The sequence below is a fragment of the Cnephaeus nilssonii genome, assembly GCF_951640355.1.
Source record: "Cnephaeus nilssonii genome assembly, chromosome: 2".
In the NCBI taxonomy this organism is placed as follows: Eukaryota; Metazoa; Chordata; class Mammalia; order Chiroptera; family Vespertilionidae; genus Cnephaeus; species Cnephaeus nilssonii.
In genome coordinates this window covers 34,516,418-34,536,986 of record NC_137073.1, presented here as the reverse complement: position 1 = coordinate 34,536,986, position 20,569 = coordinate 34,516,418, and the positions used below count along the sequence as shown (strand labels likewise).

The window sequence follows — 20,569 nt, the reverse complement described above, 5'->3', positions numbered from 1 at the left end:
CATCAATGATGAGATGATCAGCTGCCTCCTGCATGTCCCCCATTGGGGATTGAGCCCACACCCAGGCATGTGCCCTGACTGGGAATTGAACCATGACCTCCTGGTTCATAGGTCGATGCTCAACCACTGAGCCAGGCGGGCTGGGCTCCCCTTTCTAATCACTGTAACCAGGTATTGTTACATCAAGCGCACCTGTGCCTCCTCCCGCTGAAAGCTCCCTGAAGGCAGAACCTGGGCCTTACTCGGAGGGCGGAGGGCAGCGGAGTGGGTGGGCTCCCGGGTCTTGCATGGGGCCCTCCACAGAGCAGCCGTCTCAGCACAATGGCGGCTACACTGCTGGGTTTCAGATGCCGGTCGTCCTGCAATCAGTGCTGAGAGGGCACGGAGGTGGGACAGGCAGAATTGTAAGCAAATATGTTGGCCTTGGAGAGAGAGCATGACCAGAGCTGCTCTGCCCAGACGCAGAAGAGAGGGGGACACGAGTGGGTCCGACTGGGGCCCAGCCAGCAAGTCCCAGTCAGACCCAGCCCTGGAAAGCTTTCTTTACCTCCCCAGCTTTTTACTATAGAAACTAGAGGCTTCAGTGCATGAAATTCATGCACTGGCGGGGGGGGGGGGGGGTCCCCTCAGCCTGGCCTGTGCCCTCTGACAGTGTGGGAGCCCCACGATCAATCGCCCCAAAGAGGTATGCCCCGCCCACCCATCCGGGGCTCCTTGATGGATTGCCCCAAAGAGGTAGGCCGAAGCTGTTGGACCCCCCAGGCCTTGCACACAGAGCTTCGGGACCTGCCTCCATGCCATGCATGCAGCATCAAGCTTCCGCCCACCCACATGCACCCGCTGCGCACGCAGCCTTCTAGTGATCGCTTGTTGTGGTGTGAGGGTGTGACAACCACATAGGCTTTTATTAATAGGATGGCCACATCTCTATAGTATAAAAGTACATAATACAATGAATGCCTGAATAGATAACCTCTACCCAGATCCAACAATTGTTAACATTTTGCTATATTTGCTCTGGATCCCTCCCTCCCAGACAGACAGATTTACTACTAGTATATATATATATATATATATATATATATATATATATATATACTAGTATATATACAGTATATATATATACTAGTATATATACTAGTATATATACTAGTATATATACTAGTATATATACTAGTATATATACAGTATATATATATATATATATATATATATATATATATATATATATATATATACTGTGTTACTCTCTATACATCTGTAGGAGGCAGTTAGACAGGCGTGAGCGGAGTAGGAACCATGAGCCAGGTTCGGAAGGTCACCAGGGAGAAAGCCCCAGGTGACCTTTCCTCCCCTAGCAGTTTGTTGGTCCTGCGTTTGGGACCCTCCCCAGACCTTTCCTCCCTCGGCATGTCGCTAGTCATGGGGTAGACCCCCTTAGAGCGGGAACAGCCTCCATGGTCCCTTGCGTGGCCAGGCCCTTAAGCATTAAGCCCTCAGGACAATGAGGTTCTGACCCACAGCTAAAGATTTTGGAAGCAGAGCCTGGGGTCTGTTGACCACAGAGACAGAGTTTTGGTCAAACTAGAGATAACATCTAGGCCTCAGTGGTGTTTCAGCTCCAGGCCCAGGAAGGCAGCAACACCTGGGCTGACATCAGGACCAGCTGCAATGACTAATGACCCCGTGCACTGGTGCTGGCCAATCAGTGAGACCATGACCCTGCGGAGACTCCGGGAGAGATGATGAACAGTCTGATGTGATGCTCCCCTGAGACCTCCAGATAAGAACCCTCAAGATAAAGGACTCAGCTGCCCCCCCCCCCAATACCACCCCCCTCCTTTCCCCAGGTGTGTTTTCTTTGCCTTTCTTTCTCTTAAGTTCCAAGAGCCCTTCTTTGGCCTCTGTAACTTGCTTCCGGAGCTCACACAGCCTAGCTCTCACTTCTCTCATGGCTCACTCCTTCTGCCTCCGTGGCTTTCTTTTCTTTTTTTAAATTATGTTTTTATTGATTTCAGAGAGAGGAAGGCAGAGGGAGAAATAGATAGAAACACCAATGATGAGAGAGAATCATCAATCAGCTGCCCCCTGCACGCCCTCTACTGGGGATCAAGCACGAAACCTGAGCATGCGCCCTGACCAGGAATCAAACCAGGAGCTCCTGGTTTATGGTTGATGCTCAACCACTGAGCCACACCAGCTGGGCGTACCTCTGTGACTTTCTAAATAAACGTTCACTTTCACTTGTATTTGTGACCTCACATGGTGCCATTTTTGAATGGCACCATGTTGCAATTCAGTCTTGGCTCTGAATTCTCAAGGACAGAGGCAATACCTGTGTTTCGCTGCTAACATCTGTGTATACACACGTGTATGTATTGTGCACGTAAAGAGGCCACATGCTAACCTGACTAACTCAGGAAAGGTTTGCATGGCCGTCTTGCAAACTCAGAGACCTAAAGTAACCACAAAGGATGGTCTGAAATCAAAACTTTAAAAGCAGTTATGGTGGATAGTCATGTCCTAGGCCAGTATCTTCCCTGACAAAGGTTAATTATTTCAGAGAGGAAGGGAGAGGGAGAGAGAGATAGAAACATCAATGATGAGAGAGAATCATTGATGGGCTGCCTCCTGCACGGCCCCCAACTGGGAACTGAGCTGGCAACCAGAGCATGTGCCCTTGACCGGAATCGAACCCAGGACCTTTCAGTCTGCAGGCCGACCCTCTACCCACTGAGCCAAACCAGCTAGGGCAAAGGTCAATCTTTACCTTAACAGAGCCTATTGCCTTTTTGCATCTACAATATCAATATTGTTGGTGAAAGGGTGAATCAAGATACAGGGCTCTACTTTAGTAGGGGCTAATAAAAGAAAGCCCATTCCAGTGGTCGGCAAACTCATTAGTCAACAGAGCCAAATATCAACAGTACAACGATTGAAATTTCTTTTGAGAGCCAATTTTTTAAAACTTAAACTTCTTCTAACGCCACTTCTTCAAAATAGACTCGCCCAGGCCGTGGTATTTGTGGAAGAGCCACACTCAAGGGGCCAAAGAGCCGCAGTTTGCCGACCACGGTGCTAGCCTAAGCTTTGCACAAACATGCTCCCCTTAAGTGGTTATTTTACAGAAACTCCTGAAGACCATAACCCCTACAGCCCCCGAGAAAGGACATCTGGCGCCAGCAGAAGGACAAAGGGCAACTACGGTCCTGAGACGTGTGTCAAGCCGAAGCCCCGTCTGCAGCTCCCCCTGAGCGCATGAAAAGCCTGCTCCCTCCTCTCCAGTCAGACCACCTGCGCCCAGGTGACAGGAATAAATATCATTTTGATTACACTGAGCCTTGAGTCCATTCTGTGTGACCCCGGCCCAACCCCGAACCTTTCCGTTGGAATTTCAAAGTAACTTTCCTTTTTCCAGACCCCTCAAAGCACAGGCACGGCTCTTCAGAGACCACAAATCCTCTCATTGTTATTGAGTTAATTGTTGACTGTTAACTACCCTGCACCCACCTGAGTAAAAGAAGTACGTGTCTATCATTTTACTTTTCATCCAATCCCAGAGGTTTCCCCACTTTGCTTTCTCCCGCCTCCCTAATCTATCGCCAATGGAGTTCGTGTAACCCACTAGCATCTCCTCTTTTGATTGTCATGTATAAAACAAGGTGAAAACCCACCATTCTCCGGGGCATTATCTTAATTTGTTGAGATTATGCTTCTCAGAAATTGTCGACGGTTTGGCTCAAATAAACTCACAAAAATTCTTTACAGGGTTGAATGTTTCTTACGTTAACATTACATGTAGTATGTATGCTTATACAATAGTTTTTTTGTTTGTTTGCTTTTAGAAAAAAACACAGGACTTTATTGTTCTCATGTCAAAGGCAGGTCTTTGCAGGACGGGGGAGTGAGTTTTGACAGCAGGGAGCAAGCCCCTACTTGCGGCGATGAGCGGGTTCTGCAGGACCAGTGACCGAATCCCCCACAGGAACATCTTGGAGATGCAGCCGTCCTTGTTGACTGGCTTGCACTTCTTCTTACCCTTGCCACGCTCGGGGACCTGGTCCACATCTCCGTCACATCCCCCGGCCCCATGTGGCAGTGCCTGTCAAAAGCCTCCACCCGGCCAGGAGCTTCTTGTTGCGACAGTTGGTGAGCACCTGGGTGCTGTTCTTGACTGACTGCGTGAGCACGGAGGGTGGGCCCGTGTTAAACTCTTCCTCATCTCACTCTTGGGCTTGTCCTCCGCATTGCGTCGGCCTCTGAAGAGCTAGAATCGATTTTTATATATTACTTTTTTTAAAAAAATCCTCAACCTCAGAGTGAGGATATTTTTTCCCCACTGATTTTTAGAGAGTGGAAGGGAGCGGGGAGCAGGAAAGAGAGAGGAGAAAGAGAGAGAGAGGAACATCGATGTGGCGTGAGAGAGACACATCATTTGGTTGCCTGGGATTGAACCTGCAACTGAGATATGTGCCCCTGACCAGAAATTGAACCCGTGATCCTCTGGTCCGCGGGCTGACGCTCTAACCGCTGAGAAAACCAGCCAGAGCTATAGTACATATTCTTATATAATAACATTAATATATATTCCCTGCGGTGTCCTCTCTTCCTGCTCCCGATGTGCCCAGCCCAGTGCGTCCCTGTGTGCAGGGAGTGGGCCCAAGATGCTCAAAGAGGCCAAGGTGGCAGGGAGCATGCCAAGCCCGGGGAATATAGTCTATTTCTAAGGACCTTCCTTGCTGTGTAACTTTAGGGTGACTCATGGGACAGGGTGGGGCTCCCACTCACCCCCTCACCTAGAGCAGCCAGCAAAAGGCTCCCAAAGGCCCACCCAGCCCTGTGTCACCAAACAAGGCCCAGACTCCTGACAGCCATCACACCCTGTCCTCGGGAGGTGCACGGGGAGGCAGGGCAGGGCTCTTCCTCACCCTTCCCCGGCAGAGAGAAGCCCCAGATCTGTGGCCTCGGACTTTGTCTGGGTAGAGAGGGGAGCTGCAGGTGACCCAGTCCCTTCCTCCTCCACTAGCTTTGCCTTGGGGCCACTCACCAGACCCTGACAGACCCATTTGTGCTAATATCAAGGGGGAAAGACCTCACAGTTCATCGACCCTGCCCTGGGCCCGACTCTCTCCTGCCTGGTGGTCTGGCCCCTTGGCACTTTATTCATTTATTCCTCTAGCACAGTGGTTCTCAACCTTTCTAATGCCGCGACCCTTTAATACAGTTCCGCAAGTTGTGCTGACCCCCAACCATAAAATTATTTTTGTTGCTACTTCATAACTGTAATTTTGCTACTGTTATGAATCGTAATGTAAATATCTGTGTTTTCCGATGGTCTTAGGCGACCCACAGGTTGAGAACCGCTGCTGTAGAGCCTAAGACCATCGGAAAACACAGATATTTACATTACGATTCATAACAGTAGCAAAATTACAGTTATGAAGTAGCAACAAAAATAATTTTATGGTTGGGGGTCAGCACAACTTGCGGAACTGTATTAAAGGGTCGCGGCATTAGAAAGGTTGAGAACCACTGCTCTAGCAGGTCATCATAGAGCCTCTGTTCTGTGCCAGGCTCTGGGGTACCTCCGGGAAGATAAACCAAGTCTGACATCCTGGTGGGGAGGGACAGTCAGTAAATAAACAAATACAGGTATAACAGAAAGTCTGGGAGAGATACAGCTGCGAGGAAACAAAAGCTAGGAGGTTAAGTTATAGAAGAGGAGGCTATTTTAGGCAGGGAGATCATGGAACCCTCACAAGGTGACAGAGAAACATAACCTGGATGAACCAGAAGAGGGCGAACCATGAGACCCCTTGAGAGAGTACTCTACTGGCGGAGGGATCATCAGGTGCAAAGGCCTGGGGGTCAGTTGTCTATTGCTGTGTAACAGATGCCTCCAAAGCTCGGATGATTTAAACAGCAGCCATATAATCATATAACAATTCTGTAGGAGGGCTGGGCTCAGCTGGGTGGTTCTTCTGCTCTGTATGGCATCAGCTGGAGTCACTCATGTGGCTATGGCCAGCAGGGTGCTCAGCTTCATTCACATGTCTTGAGGGACTGGAACAACTGACCGCTGGCTAGGCCTCTCCTCTGTCCTCTCCCCTCCCCTTTATCTTCCCTCTCCCTCACCTCTCTCTCCCTTCCTCTTTTTCTCTCCATGAGGTTGCTCATTATTCGGTGACCCAGTCTAAGCTTCTTTACATGGCAGCAAGAACCTCAAGAGGGCAAACATGGAACCTGGCAGGCCTCTCCAGGGCTAGGCCTGAACAGTGTATAGCATCAGTGCAGCCCCATTCTAGGACCAGAGCAAGCCAGAGGCCAGCCCAGCTTCAAAGGGAGGGGAGGGGATGTCACTTGGAGGGAAGTGCAACACCCATGCAGGGATGGCGGAAATGCCAGTGTCGTCCTTGGAACAATCCATCATGGGCCCGAGTGGGGAGCGTCTCAGTGGTGGTGGATTTGCTGGGATCGGTGTGGCTGGAGAATTAATTGGCGAGTGAGAGAAGGGGTAGGAGAATGGCCCTTGAGGTCAAGGGGCAGCACAAGTGGCGTGGAGCCATGCAAGTTGCTGTCAGTACTTTGGCTTTGACCCTGAGAGAGATGAGAGCCAGTGTGGGGTTACAGTGGAGAAGGATGTGGCCAGGATCCCTTGGGCTGCTGTAGAGAGAACAGATTTGGGCTGGAGGTGTATCATCTCCTGGCTGTTGTAACAAAGAACCACAAACAGAGTGGCTTTAAAAAAAGAAATTTATTCTCTCACAATTCTGGAGGCCAGAAGTCCAAAGCCCAGGTGGCCTGGGGCTGCGGCTCCCGAGGGCGATGGGGAAGAATCCTCCCTTTCCTCCTCTTCTCTTCCGGTGGTTGAGGCCATCCTTGGGGCTCCTTGGCATCACCCTAATCTCTGGCTCCATCTTCACATGCTGTTCTCCTTTCTGTGTGTCTCTCTAGGGTCAAATTCCCCTCTCCTTTTAAAAAAAATTTTTTTTATTGATTTCTGAAAGGAAAGGCGAGAGACAAATAGAAACATCAATGATGAGAATCATTGATTGGCTGCCTCTTGCACACACCCTACTGCGGATCAAGCTCGCAACCCAGGCATGTGCCCTTGACTGGAACTGAACCCGGGACCCTTCAGTCCACAGGCCAACCCTCTATCCACTGAGCCAAACCAGCCAGGGCAAATTTTCCTCTTCTTACAGGGACACCAGTCACATTGGCTTCCAGATAGACATGAATTTTGGGGGGACACTATTCAACCCAATACAGGGGGCAAGTGAGGAGACTACTATAGTGGTGCAGGGGAGAGACAACTTGGGGGCAGCCAGGAGCCTCTCTAAGTTCATTTTCCATCCCACGCTGTGCAGGAGGCCCCCTGAGAGGGCTTTGCGCCTCAGTTTTCCCGAAGCTCAGAAGTCTGTCCACTGCAGTCCAGGTGGCTGGGGCCCCCAGTGCTGGGGGCAGCCGGTGGAACCTACTCTTACCAGGCACCCTCAAGCATCCCTGTGCTCACCCTGCAAGAAGCTGGGGGTGTTCATGGGAGACCCTGTCCCCGAGGCCTGACTCAGGCCACCTCCCTACTCTGCTCATCTCTCCCTGCCGCTCACTCCACCGAAGGCCTTCCTAAAACCCGTCTGCCCCACCTGGAACATCTCTGCATCGCTCAACTCCTCCGCTGGTATTCAGGGCCTTCCACGCCTTGCCCCGGGCCATGTCCCCCCCCCCCACCACCACCACCTTTTGACGTCCCCGGCTCCACACCTCCCTCTTCCCGGCCACCTGAGCCCCTCCACACACCTGTTGTGCTCAGACACCACCTCCTTCAGGAAGTCCCCTGTGTGCCCCTACCCCATGTTTGATGCCTCCCCCAGCCCTAACCCTAATCCTAACTTTAACCCTAACCCTAGGCCTGTCTTGTTGCCCCCATCACAGGTCCCCTCCCCCTGTACTGTACTTTCTGTGCCCAGTTCTATCTGCACCCCAGCTGTGGCCAGCAGAGGACCCCACGTGGAAGGGGCGCCCATAGATGTCTGATGACCTGAGCCCACTCAGCTTCCCACCCTTCCTGCCCATCCCCCCACCCTTAGCCCCCATGCCCATCCCATCTGCCCTGGGAACGCCCACTGCCCTGGTCCCATGGAGTTAGGGCTCAGGCAAGGACAGGGCTCCATGCACAGGGCTGAGAAAGCAAAGCTGAGCCTGGAGTTTTCATGAATTACTCCTGGGGGCTTTGGGCCTCCTCCACAAGGAGCAGGGAGGGGTCTGGAGGTGGGGAGGGAGAGGCCCTGATGACTAATGTGACATTCTTCTCTGTCCCTTTGAGGGAGAAGTCAAGGAGAAGAATGGTTGTCAAGGGCAACACATTCTTTCCGGTGGCTGTGGATAACTCTGGCCTGCGTCACCCAGCCACAGGGAGTGGGGTTTCGGGGAGCTGGGACTGGAGTGTCTGGGCCCAAGGAGCCTTGAGATCTTCCCTCACTTTACAGAGGGAAAGCTGAGGCCTGGAGGTGGGCAGGGCTCACAGCAAATGAGGCGTAAAGGGGGAACCCTGGGCTCCTGTTTCAGTCCCAAGGCCGTCTCCAGGGGCCAGGGACATCCAGGCTGCGGCCTGTGTGAGACAGCAGAGGTGGGCCAGGATGGCTGCAGTGGCTCCTGGCGTCTCTAGCTGCAGGGGAGAGAGAGAGCAGCCCAAAAAGCTGGGCCAAGGGTCCAGTGTGAGCAGGGTCAGGGCCAGGGCCAGAGAGCAGGCAAGCTCCAGCCTATACTCGTCCAAGTCCGTTTTGAAAGCCTTAACCTGCCAAGGCCCTTTCTTACCTCCGAGCCTCTATACAAGCTGTTCCTGCTGCCTGCAAAGCCCCGGCCTTCTGCTTGCCTGTGGGCTCTCAGTCAAACATCTCACCGCTGACCTGCTCTGTGCGTGCCACCCTCATCACCACTCATGCCCATGACACCACAATGGCGGGTGGATTGCTCTGATTGGGCTGCCATAGCAAAATGCCGCAGACCAGGCAGCTTATACAACAGACATTTATTTCTCATAGTTCTGGAGGCTGGAAGTCCAAGTTCAAGGTGTCGGCAGGGTTGGTTTCTCCTGAGGCCTCTCTCCTTGGCTTGTAGACAGCTATCTTCTTGCCCGCTCTTCACATGGCCTCTGTGCTTGGCCCCTGGTGTCTCTGTGTCCTAATCCCTTCTTATAGGAGACTAGAGACCCAATGCATGAAGATTTGTGCAAGAATGGGCCTTCCTTCCCCTGGCTGCTGGCACCACCTTCACTCTGGCCGGAGCCGCCTTTCTGCCTTCCCACACTGCCCAGAGGCCCGGAGCGGCTGGGGTGGTGCAGAATGCCTGCATCTCGCCCCATCCCTGGCCGCTCGGTGCCTGCGTATACAAATTAAACCGCCATCTTTGTTGGATTAATTTGCATACCCACTCCTGATTGGCTGGTGGGTGTCACGAAGGTACGGTCAATTAGCATGTTACTCTTTTATTAGGTAGATTGGGTTATTGTATTAGGGCCCACCCTAAAGGTCTAAATTTACTGACTTACCTCTTTAAAGGCCCTATCTCAAATAGTCACATTCTGAGAGGGGATCACGGCTTCAACATATGAATTTTGACTAACACTATTTGGTCTATAACAGTGGGTATACCTTCCTAGTAAGTGGGGCACTTTCTGAGAACAGGGACTGGACCTGAGCCTCTGCAAGGCCTGTGGGGTCTCTGGGCCAGGTCTCTAGGCCTGTTGTCCTGCCTAGAATGGGTGCCCAGCAACTGCCCCCTCCCCCTGACTCCACCCCACTCCTCTCCCTCCCCCACCTCCGGGCAGGGGGAGGTGGGCAGGCTGAAGAGTGCGCAGTGAGGTGTAGCTGTGTCCCTTTGCTCCTGTGTCAGGCAGGTCCCTCCTGAGAAGGTAGAGCCTGCCCGCCTCCACCACAGGCCCGGCAGAGACAGGAGGGGCTCCAGGAGCACAAGGAGGCCATGATGGGGCCAGGAGCTGGATTCGCTCCCTCTGTGCCCAGCTTCCTCCTGTGGACAGTGGGGAGGGGCTGAGCTCTGCAGCGGGTCCTGGTGTCATGCTGGGAGGGACTGGGAAGCTCTGAGGTGGCAGCAACCAATGGTCAAAGTGACAGCTTCCGTCTTCCTCTGAAATAGCAAAAAAAACCTCAAAGGAAAATATAAAAACATTCACTGAGCATCTACATGTCAGACCTTCCAACTCCCTCCTCTTGTGGCCACTCACAGCAGCCCTGGGTGCCAACAATCGCTGCCACCACTGTGCAGACACAACACTGAGGCTCGGGGTGCGGTGTGCACGCTCCAGGGCTGACCCTAGAGAGGCCCTCCTCTCCACACTGGCCCCAGTCACAAACCCCAGCAAGGCTCTGAGGAATGCCCAGCATTCACTGAAATTCTCTGATTATAGTGGAACTTGCTGACCAGCGTAAGTTCCCCATGCTCCCAGATGTGGGAGGTGGCTGTCATTCTTTCTACTTCCCAGCTCCTGCCACTCCCCCTTAGGTAGGGGACATTTTCCTGCCGCACATGTCCCCAGAGCCAGCACTAGCCATATGGTATCTTTGTGAGAATCACAAAAAGGCGCCCCTTCTCAGAGCAGACTGGGCCCCTCATCCACACCGGGGCCCTCGTGCACGGCCCATCTCTCACTGCGGCAGTCAGAGTGGGTGCCTTTCCAGCCTCTGATGCAGCCAGGGTGCCCACCAGGGTGCCCACCAGGGTGCCATGGCCAGTGCAGCGGCCACCGTGCCCAGCTTCCAGGCGTGACAGAACTAAACACTCCCAGGGTGGGACCAGGAATGCAGCTTGTGTGGTCTCCAGACCCTGCTCTTGGAGCCTTCAGGAGCTCCCCGATCTCCTCCCGTAAGTTCCTTTCCACACCAACTCTCCTGTTTGCAGCTGAGAATACAGGGGTGGGGGTGGAGGAGGGGTTTGGGCCCCTGAGGAGACGGAGCCCCCGTGGTAGTTGTCTTGTGTGTCCTGGGTGAAAGAGACCCTGCTTGTCCAGAGGCCGGACACTAGGTTGCAGTTCTACCCAGGAACAAAGGATTAAAAAACAATTCAGACACGAGAGAGGAACAGTGAGTGACAGAGCCCACGACAGGCAATGCCAGGGCTTCTGTTCCGTTCCCCCCAAAATTGTGCTCAATGACACCAGCCAGTCACAAAGGATCACATATTATGTGATTCTGTTTCTATGAAATGCCCAGAAAGCAGACGAGGCGTTACCAGGGACGGGACTAAGGGAGGTTGGAGAGGAATGGGGTGGGGGGGATGGGATGACTGTTTAATGAGTACAGGGTTCCTTTTGGGGTGATTAAAATGTTCTAAAGTTGATAGTGGTACAACTCTGTGAATACTAAAAGTCACCGAATTGTACACTTTAAATAGGTATATTGTATAATATTTGAATGATATCTCGATGACGCTGGTATTTTAAAAGGAGTGTAAAGTGCCTTTGATAAGACATTCAGTCAGCAGTTATTTATTAAGCACCTGCTGGGAGCTGGGCACTGTGCTGGCTCTGAGCACCCTGGTGAGCAAACCAGATCTGGTCAGTCCCTGCCCTCCTGAAGTTCAGTTTCCTGGGAAGATGGCAAAGCTCCCGTTTCAAATGTCTGATTGCAGGTGGAAAACGTGCTGAGAAGAGAAGGAACACAGTGTCGGAGAGCTGAGGGGTCAGGAAGGGCGTCCCTGAAGAAGGGAATGGGCCAGAGGAAAGGGAGCGACGTGGAGGAGTGTTCTACATGGAGAGAAAAGCACGTGCAAAGGCCCTGTGGCCTGTGTGGCTGGAATATAGGGGATAAGGGATGGATCATGGGCCCCCACGACTGAACTGTTGAATCCAGAGTCTGTGCTTACAGTAGGAAGTCTCTGAGAGCTGTGAGCAATGGTGTGACACCTTCAGGTTTATCATCTGGTCCCACAGGATGCTGGGAGGAGGACGGAAGTGGGGAGCAGCAACACTGGTGTGGGGAGACCAGCAAAGGGCAGCTACTGACATCCCAGCAAGACACAGGCTGCCGTGCGTGCGTGCGTGCGTGCGTGCGTGCGTGCGTGCGTGCATGCGTTTCCACCTGCTGTCATTCTGATTCCTTTGATTTCAGGTCTGATGAGTCACCTGTGAGTCATCACACCCACATTGATTGCTGTGTTTTCCTTTTTAACAATGAACTTGTTTTTAACCACTGAGCCATTATGTGACGGGCCAATGGATTCCCCAAATACAGCCCTGGGGAAAATTTTTAATGCCATTTAACAAAAGAGTCTCCAAAACTCCATTTAATAAAAGATTCTGCACAGCACGGCTGTCACGGTGTATGCTGCTCAGAGCTGTCATGAGCTGGCCCAGGAAGGGCTGGGTTTGGCTGATGACCCTCTCGAGCGTGACTCTGGGCAGTGCCCTGGCCCAGGGCTCAGCGTGACAGTGACAGTGTGGCCATGTGGGACCCCCTGGCATGCTTGCCAGCACAGCCCTGGGGCAGAACCCCCCCCCACCCCGCATTATGCAAGCTCACAGGGTGGCCTCCTGCTGACCAGGGTAGGCTTCCATCTTTGTAAAATGTTAACCATTTGTTGACGTGCTGTGGACTCACCCACCTGCTAAGATGCGATCCCAGGACTCCCTTTGCTGGGGATCTGCTGAGGGAAGTTCGGTGATACCACCACATACAGGGCTTCCATTTTGCATGCACACCCATCCTCATGTCAGAAACCAGGCATAGCCTTCTCCTTCTGCCTCATCTCCCTCATCTAAGTCCCCAGTTCCTCCCCCACCTCCTGAATATTTCTGAATTCACCTCTTCCTCTCCAACCCCCTTTGTCTGCCCTGGTTCAGGGCCCCAGGGCCCGCTGCCTGCCCCCCACCCCCTCCCTGCCCACCCCCAGCACTACCTATACCACCTAAGGGCAACATGGTCTCCTTTCTCCTTTCCTGTCTACTTCACTAACTTCCACTTACCTCTCAAGACTCAGCTCAAGGGCACAGGCCCAGGTTGCGGCTTGATCCCCAGTGGGGAGTGTGCAGGAGGCAGCCGATCAGTGCTTTTCTCTCATCATTAATGTTTCTATCTCTCTCACCCTCTCCCTTCCTCTCTGAAGTCAATAAAAAATAAAATAAAATAAAGACTCAGCTCAGAAATCACCACTAGGAAGCCCCGTGACCCTCGGGTGGGATCAGCTGCTGCCCCTGGGCTCTCGGCTGTGTCACAGTCTTCACCCGGGTGTTGCAATGTCTGTTTGGAGTGTGTCTCTCTGTTCAAGCCCCGGGCAGCCAGATGGGATGAGAGCAGCTCCTCGGAGGGCTGGGTGGGGCTGCTCAGGAAGGAGGGCAGTCCTAGGCGTGCTCAGCATGTCCCAGGCGGTGCCTGGGGTCAGCGCAGACGCTGGCACGGAACAAGCCGCAAGAGATGCTGCGACAGGGAAGAGCCTGGGGTACGTACTGCTCCTGGCCAATCCCCCTGCCCGGAGGGTTTGTTCATGGCTTCACTCAGCGAACACCAGCAGACCCTGCCCCCTCCCCACCACACCCTCCTGGCAGGCCCCACGCTGGGCATCCGGGGCCCCGAGGGCCTCCTCGTCTGGAGTTGGAACCAGGTCTGGACAGGACAGTGTGAGAGACTCAGCCAGGGGCCGCTGGTGAGGGTGAGATGGGGGCATTTTGAACCTTCCTCCAATTCCAGGTCAGGAGGGACCTGGGCTTCAAAGTAGTAGAATTTCAAAGGTGGTGGCCCAAAGGGGCTGGCTCCCATGAGCAGATGATACCCAGGACACGGGGGCCTGAGCTCCTGGCTGCATCTGACTGCTCTGTCTGCGCCTGGAGGGGGTAGTGTGCCTGGTGGGGTGCAGGCAGGAGAGGGGAAAGACCACCCGGAGCCAGGAGTGCATGGGGTTGGAAAGCAAAGCCTCCCCTGAAGTGTCTGCCCGGGAGGGAGCACTATTAAATCCACAGAAATGGCTTAGTAGCTGGTTCCTGGCCCTGCAACACATGGGTTTCCCAGGGCCTGTTAGGAGGTGGGAGCACCCCAAAGGACAGTTAGGTCTAGCAATCAAGGGGACAGGCTCAGGGCAGCCCTAGGCTGGTGGCGGTGGGGCTGGACAGAGCATGGCCAGGCTGGACCCCAAGCGTATATGCTGCCCTTCTGAGATCAGCACAGGCACCACGCGGATGGGAAAGGCAGACAGCATTTATTTACCTCGAAAGAGAGGGCACCTGTGCCCGCAGGCCCCGCAGGGCGCCACAGGCAGTCCAGTGTGGCCAGGGTATATGGGCCAGGTGGCCGTGGTTAGAGCACAACGGGCAAGTCACTGAGCCTCCGTTTCTGCATCTAGAAAACGGAGGGGGCTGCGTGGATTGGAAAGCACGCAGTGGACCCTCAAGCGGGAGCGTGGCTGCTCATCCCTCTGGCTTGGTCAAGATGGGGCCTGGAGCCCTGACCTCCGGAGACCCTGCTGAGTCAGCGGGTGGGAGCCCTCGGCCCAACAGAGCCCTGCGGGTCTGTGAATAGGAGTGAGCCTGCGGGGCTGTGCGGCAACAGCTGCGGTGCACTGGCGCCCTCGTGTGGCCATGGCGGGTACCACCAAGTTTGTAGGCCAATGGAGGCGGGGGAATAAAGCCTGTCCTCCAGTGAGGGCTGGTCATGGAACCCAGAGCCATTGGGGTGGGGTGTGTGTGTGTGTGAGCCCCAGGGTATGTGACAATCTGAGGGCGTGACAGCCTCCCAACAGTGACAGGTCACATCTGGACATGTGGTCATCTGAGGTCCAGAGCAATGAGTGAGCTCCCCAAGACGTGCCTGAGGCCCCCTGTCTAACACTGTGCACGGCATGCAGCAGGCACTCCATAAACATTTGTGGAGTGAAAGTGAGTAGATCAGTGTGTGAGCCCTCTGTGTGTGCAAGGGGGTTGGAAGTGGCCGCCCTGATCAGTGGCCGGATGGTCATACATGCATCTACGCTCCGTCTGACCTTCTAGCCACCCTCAGGAAGGGCCTGTGCCCAGGGACAATGAAGGGGCGTCTGGAGACTTCGCTGCAGCCCCAGACACTGGCAGGTGGGACAGAGGGACAGGGAGGCTCAGGCCTCATAGCCTCAGTGATGGGCCCAGTTCAGCTCCCTGCACAGGACAGAGCAAGGCCTGCTCCTGGGGCCTAGCAGTTCCCAGTCAGGGTGGCCTTTCCACATTACCTCCAGCCTCAGCTCGCAAGAGGTAGGGACGGAGGTGGGGGCTGGGTACCCAGCCTGACCACAGCCTTCGCCCAAACTCCCCTGCATACAACTTCAGTTGCCTGGGTGGGAGGGGGGGGAGGGCAGAATGGGAATGCATTCCGGTGGCTAGTGGTGGGATTTCAGGGAGGGGGGAAGTGTGATGGGGTAGGCCATGTGGGTGAAAGGGCTGAGAAGGAACACTGTACCCTTGTTTCCCCCTCACCCCCGCCCAGTGCCCCAGCCCCAGGCACGTAGGCCAGGCTAGGGACTGAGGCTGGGGAGGGGGTCCAGGCCAGGCTCGCAGCCCACGGGCAGGGTGGCCACTTCACTGGGCGGGATGTGGTGGGTCATGTAGCGCTTGCCCCTGAAGGAGCCGATCCGAAGCTGCTCAGGGACCTCCTCAGGCCACCACAGGCTGGAGCTGGACAGGGAGAGGAGGAGCAGCGGGGTCACTGCTGGGTGAAGCTGGCTGCCACTTCAGGGCCTCCTCCCCCCTCCCACGTCCCTCCCCCTGCAGCCTCTGATCTCCCTGTCCTCCCTTCTAGAACAAGCTGGAGGCCTGCCTCCTCCAGGTGGCCCCCCTGATTACCCCAGCGTCCGTTCACTGAAATGATAGGTGGGCTCACTGGAGAGACACCGAGGCCGGGAGGACAAGGGCCAAAGCACAGGACACACTGACGGCCGGGGCAGAGCCAGGGGGCCCCTTCTCTGAGCCTGTGGCTAGGAGAGCTGCTGGACGCCCTCTCTGACCTCCCAGGGGAGAGACTCAGGTGGGAATTCTCTGCACAGCCCCAGGGACACGTCCCAGCTCAAAACCACAGGGTCAGGGAGGCTTCCCAGGCTCAGGGGGCAGGGAGAGGGGAGGGGTTCCGGGGGGGAAGGGGCCCCGGGAGTGTCACCACTCACAAGCGCACAGTGGAGGCAGCCAGGAAGGCCAGGAGCAGGAGGCCGGCCAGAGAAGAGAGGATGGAGGTGATAACAATCATGTCACCACTCCGCCGCCCTGGCCACGTGTCGATGGAGCCTGGAGACTTCCCTGCACACATAGCGATGCTCAGAGGCTGCCCTGGACCCCAGGGCCGTCGCCCTCACCCATGCTCATACCCAAGGCTGGGCTCTCTCCTCCACGGACATCTGTCCACCTCAGAGGGGCATCTGTGCCCTGTAGCCTGGACCACCCATCGCTCCAGCCTCCACCCTGGTCTCACCTTCTAGGCTGTTCCCACCAAAGTGCCCACCCCTGGCACACCCAGCAGCGGCAGACCTGAAGCCTGACCATTGGCTGCCCTGCTCCCTGGAGCCTGGCATACAAGCGCCCGCCCCCTCCCCGGCCCCTGCAGCCCATCTCCCAGGCGTCACCCACACCGGACGTCTGGTCTTCACACAAGCAGTGTCCTCGGCCTGGTGCCTCATGCTGGCTTCCCGGGGCCCTGCTGAGGGAAGCCTCCCAGAACCTGGGGCCCTGACGGACTGCCCTCCTTGCTTTGGCCCTTCTTCTCCCCCAGCAAAGCTGGGCCCGGGCTGGCTCCCCATCGGAAGGGAAGGCTGCTGCCGCCCATAAATGAGCTGGGGCCTGGGCCCCCAAGAGTGGCAAACATGTGGGGTTGGACAGAGCCAGTGCCCCACCCCCAGCACCGGTGCCTGTGGGAAGGGTTCGCCGGATTTGAACACTGCCACCAGGCACCCAGTCCCACGGCAGCGGGGGGCGGGGGGTGGAGGGGGCAGCCGAGCACGACCATTTCGCAGAGTGTAAGGGACAGACTGGAGCCAGGACACCCCCTCCCCAGCGCTACCTTGGTGGAGAGTGATGGGGTCGGACCACCTGGTCTCGGCCTGGGGTGAGCCCCCCGCGTCCATCAGGAGGAACTTCACCCTGGGGAGAGGAGGAGGGGTGAGGCTCAGAGCCTCAGCTGCCCTAGGCAGGGCGCCCAACACAGCCAGACTCTAGGCAGCTCTTCTGGGCCAGCTGTGAGCCTTGGCCCTGCGGGGAGTACGAGCTGGGGGCTATAGGCCCCCCAGGGGAGTACTGCTGGCCCCATGGAGTCTCTGAAGCCACGGAAGACCCCTCCCCAATAGGGGCAAGCACCCCAGATAAAGGCCTAGAGAGGGAGGGGTGTACTGAGGGTGCATGCAGAGTCCAGGATCACAGAGAAAGGCAGGCTGGCACTGAGGGCACCAAGGGCCATGAAGAGGGGTCGTGCTTTGAGGGGGCTGGGGAGCTCTGGGAGGTTTCTAAGCATCAAGAGGCTCGGGCAGCCCGGCCAGTGTGGCTCAGTGGTTGAGAGTCGGCCTATGAATCAGAAGGTCATGGTTCGATTCCCAGTCAGGGCACATGTCCAGGTTTCAGGCTCAATCCCCAGTAGGGGGTGTGAAGGAGGCAGCCTATCAATGATTCTCATCATTAATATTTCTATCCTTCTCTCCCTTCCTCTCTCTGAAATCAATAAAAACATATTTTTGAAAAGAGACTCAGACAGGCTGGCACTGAGGGAAGCTGGCTCTGGTGGCTGCTAGGGATGGAGGCCAAGCCAGGGAGTGGACCTGGGTGGGGGAGGTGGACCTGGCAGGGCTGGGTGAGAGGGCAGAGGGAGGCGGATGGAGATGCTGGCCCAGCCCACACCACAACACCTTCCCTGCACCCCTGTGGCTCTCCCAGTTGGACTTGGCCTCCCCCCGAGGACACCTGGCCTCATCCTGTGGCCCGGGCAGCCCAGGTCTGGACGCCTGCTTTGCTACCCCGGCTCTAACCTGACCTCAGCAAGCCACTGGGCGCTTTGGGGCCTCTCTTCCTCTGCTTCCCCGCCTCACACCCACTGACTGGGTCTGAACTCAGCCCTGTGCTTCCTTTCCCACCAGATCTACCCATGGGAGAAACAGTGGGCCCATGAGTGCAGCCATGCCAACCACTCCCCGCCCCCCAACCAGCTCTGGTGCCACCTCTTCCCCCTGGGCCCACCCCAAAGCTGGAATTCTGCCTGCCCCCCAGCTGTGATGAGTGCTGCTCTCCCCCAGCCCTCCCACCCAACCCCAGAGGAAGAAGCCAAGGTTTGTGAATGGAAAGGGCCTGCAGCCAGGATGGGGCCTGGGGAAAGGCTAGGGAGGGCAACGCTGGTCCCTGGAACCCCTCCGCTCCCAGGCCCCCTCCCAGGCTCCAGGCAGAGACCCACCTGTAAGGTCCGGGGCCAGGGAGGGGGGTGTTGCAGTAGGATGGCTGGTGGAGGTCAGCCAGGCAGTCAGGGTCATTGCCCACCCGCAGCACGGCGATGCCGCTGTCCCCCACGGGATCCTCGCAGGGCAGCTGGTCCCGGGACAGGGGCAGCGTCATGTAGTGGCCATCCGTCAGCAGCTGTGGGAAAGCTGGGATCTCAGCCAGTGTCTTCGGGTTCTGGAAGTCCATGGAGGCTGTGGAACGGAGGGACCGACCGATGGGGCTGGTAAGCGAGTGAAGCCAGGCCTTCCTTGCCACAACCCCGGCTGGGTCCATGGCCTCCAGCCCTGGCCCTTCAGCACCCAGAGGGCCCCTGTGACACAAAGCAGGGTTAGTCACCCTCTCAGAGCCCCTCTCCATAAAGCCCAACTCCCAATCCACACCCAGTTGTGGAAAATCAGTGAGGGGCTCCCCAGACCCTGCAGCTTTCCTCGGCCCCACCCCTCACCCCAGGCCCCACGCCTGCACTGGGACACACCGTTGCTCAAGGCCACCACCAGCCAGACAGTGTCGGCAGCCCTGGCATGACCGTCCAGCACACAGCGCGGCTGCTCCAAGGAGAACGTGGTGGCCGTCACCTTCCCTTCCAGGTCCCCGGCTGTTATCTGCGGCGTGTAGGGGATCAGCTCTGTGGCCGTGGAGATAGGTGTGAGGGTCCTGGGGCCCCCTGCCCTGGGGCTGCCTCTCCCGGTTAGAGGATGTGGGCTCCCAGGGTCCAAACACACCAGCAGGTGCCCCAGCCCCTTGGGTCCGACCCGGTGCATCCAATCCCTGGACCCCCACTCACCTAGGCTCGTGCAGGGCTGGGGCCAGACCAGCGCCACCAAGAGGAACAGCAGTGGTGAGTGAGGCTGCCTCTGAGGGAGCCCCATGACAGCCACCTTCTACCACATCCACAGCCTGGGGCTGGTCTGGCTGCCTCCTGCTGCGCCCCTCCCCCAACACCTAGGCCTGGAGAAGCTGGTTCGTCAGGCTGCCAGGCTGGCCAAGGGCTGGAAAGACCTGAAAACGTGAATGCACCCCACAGGGAGGGGCCTGGGCAGGGCACTAGTGAGGGGCAGGCCTGGGCTGAGGGAGAGGCCACTGGAGCTCAGAGCCCCACGTCTGAATTTAGGCCCCACCCAGCCTCCCAGGCCTGGGGAGGAGGACCAATCTCTGGAACCTTGGGCTCAGGGCCACATGCCTGAGATTCCTGCACCCCAGGTGCCAGGAGACAACCTCTGGCCTCCCATCCCCACCCAGGAGCAAGCCTGGGGCAGCTCCAACCTGCCCAGCTCCCACCCCATCACAGCCCGCCTGGCCCTGCAGCCACCTTGCGCCCCGCCCTCCCTCCTGGGGCCACATCCTCCCCGGTTCTTCAGTTCCCCTGTCCAAGGGAAGAACTCAGAGGAAGGTGTGTAGAGCCCTTGACAGCTGACAAGCCCCCCCACTTACATTACTCCCTTTGGTTCTCGCTATATACATGGGTGGGGCAAAAGTAGGTTTACAGTTAGTTGTTCATCAATAGCTAATACAAGAATAAACTGTTTTGCTCACTCACAACTGTAAATGTGTAAACCACATACATTTTTTACTAAGATATAATCCATATATTATAAAGTCCATCCTTTTAAAGTGTACAGCTAACTGGTTTTTAGTATAGTAACAAGGTTGTGCAATCAACATTAATTCCAGAAATTTTTCATTTCAAGAAGAAACACAGTACCCATGAAACACACTCCTCCTCCCTCCCCTCTGGGAACCACTCCCACTTTCTGCCCGGATTTGCCTATTGCGGACATTTCACATAATGAAATCACACAGTATGCGGCCTCTCATGTCTGGCTCTTTCACTTGGTATCATGTTTTCAAGGTTCATCCATGCTGCCGTAGGTCAGTACTTCACTTTTACGGCTAAGTATCATTCCACGGCATGGACAGACCACATTTAGTTTAGCCATTCATCAGCTGAAAAGTTGGGTTTCCCCACCTTTTGGCTATTATGAATAATGCTGCCAGGAACACTCATGAACAAGCTTTGGTTTGGACATGTTTTCAGTGCTTGGATGAGAACCTAGGAGTGGGGTGGCTTAGTCATACGGCAACCACTTTTTGAGGAACTGCCCAACCGTTCTCCAAAGCAGCTGCATTTTACAT

The 20,569-nt window shown here is 55.8% G+C and overlaps 1 protein-coding gene across 4 annotated transcripts; it reads right to left on the bottom strand.

The window, feature by feature from the left end:
* Positions 1 to 8,241: 8,241 nt before the first annotated feature.
* Positions 8,242 to 19,497, bottom strand: UPK3B (uroplakin 3B). 4 transcript variants are annotated; one of them, XM_079780732.1, is made up of 6 exons: positions 19,221 to 19,468; positions 18,912 to 19,061; positions 18,393 to 18,627; positions 17,019 to 17,098; positions 16,132 to 16,261; positions 13,763 to 15,646 (listed from the first exon to the last, which is right to left on the bottom strand). In XM_079780732.1, the coding sequence occupies exons 1-6, from the start codon at positions 19,303 to 19,305 to the stop codon at positions 15,487 to 15,489; spliced, it is 840 nt and encodes a 279-aa protein (XP_079636858.1). In that variant the 5' UTR covers positions 19,306 to 19,468; the 3' UTR covers positions 13,763 to 15,486. The 4 variants fall into 4 exon arrangements, with proteins under 4 accessions (XP_079636859.1, XP_079636860.1, XP_079636857.1 ...); XM_079780734.1 differs by lacking the exons at positions 13,763 to 15,646; positions 16,132 to 16,261 and adding an exon at positions 8,245 to 10,146 and having other exon boundaries at positions 18,912 to 19,038; positions 19,221 to 19,491; XM_079780731.1 differs by lacking the exons at positions 13,763 to 15,646; positions 16,132 to 16,261 and adding an exon at positions 8,258 to 10,146 and having other exon boundaries at positions 19,221 to 19,483.
* Positions 19,498 to 20,569: the final 1,072 nt, after the last annotated feature.

Excerpts from the sequence above, each read along its gene's own strand:
- UPK3B (XM_079780731.1), bottom strand. The coding sequence starts at position 19,305 with ATGGGGCTCCCTCAGAGGCAGCCTCACTCACCACTGCTGTTCCTCTTG. Across the intron at positions 19,062-19,220 it reads CCAGCCCTGCACGAGCCTAG|AGCTGATCCCCTACACGCCG; the intron begins GTGAGTGGGGGT and ends CCACGGCCACAG. Across the intron at positions 18,628-18,911 it reads GGTGGTGGCCTTGAGCAACG|CCTCCATGGACTTCCAGAAC; the intron begins GTGTGTCCCAGT and ends TCCGTTCCACAG.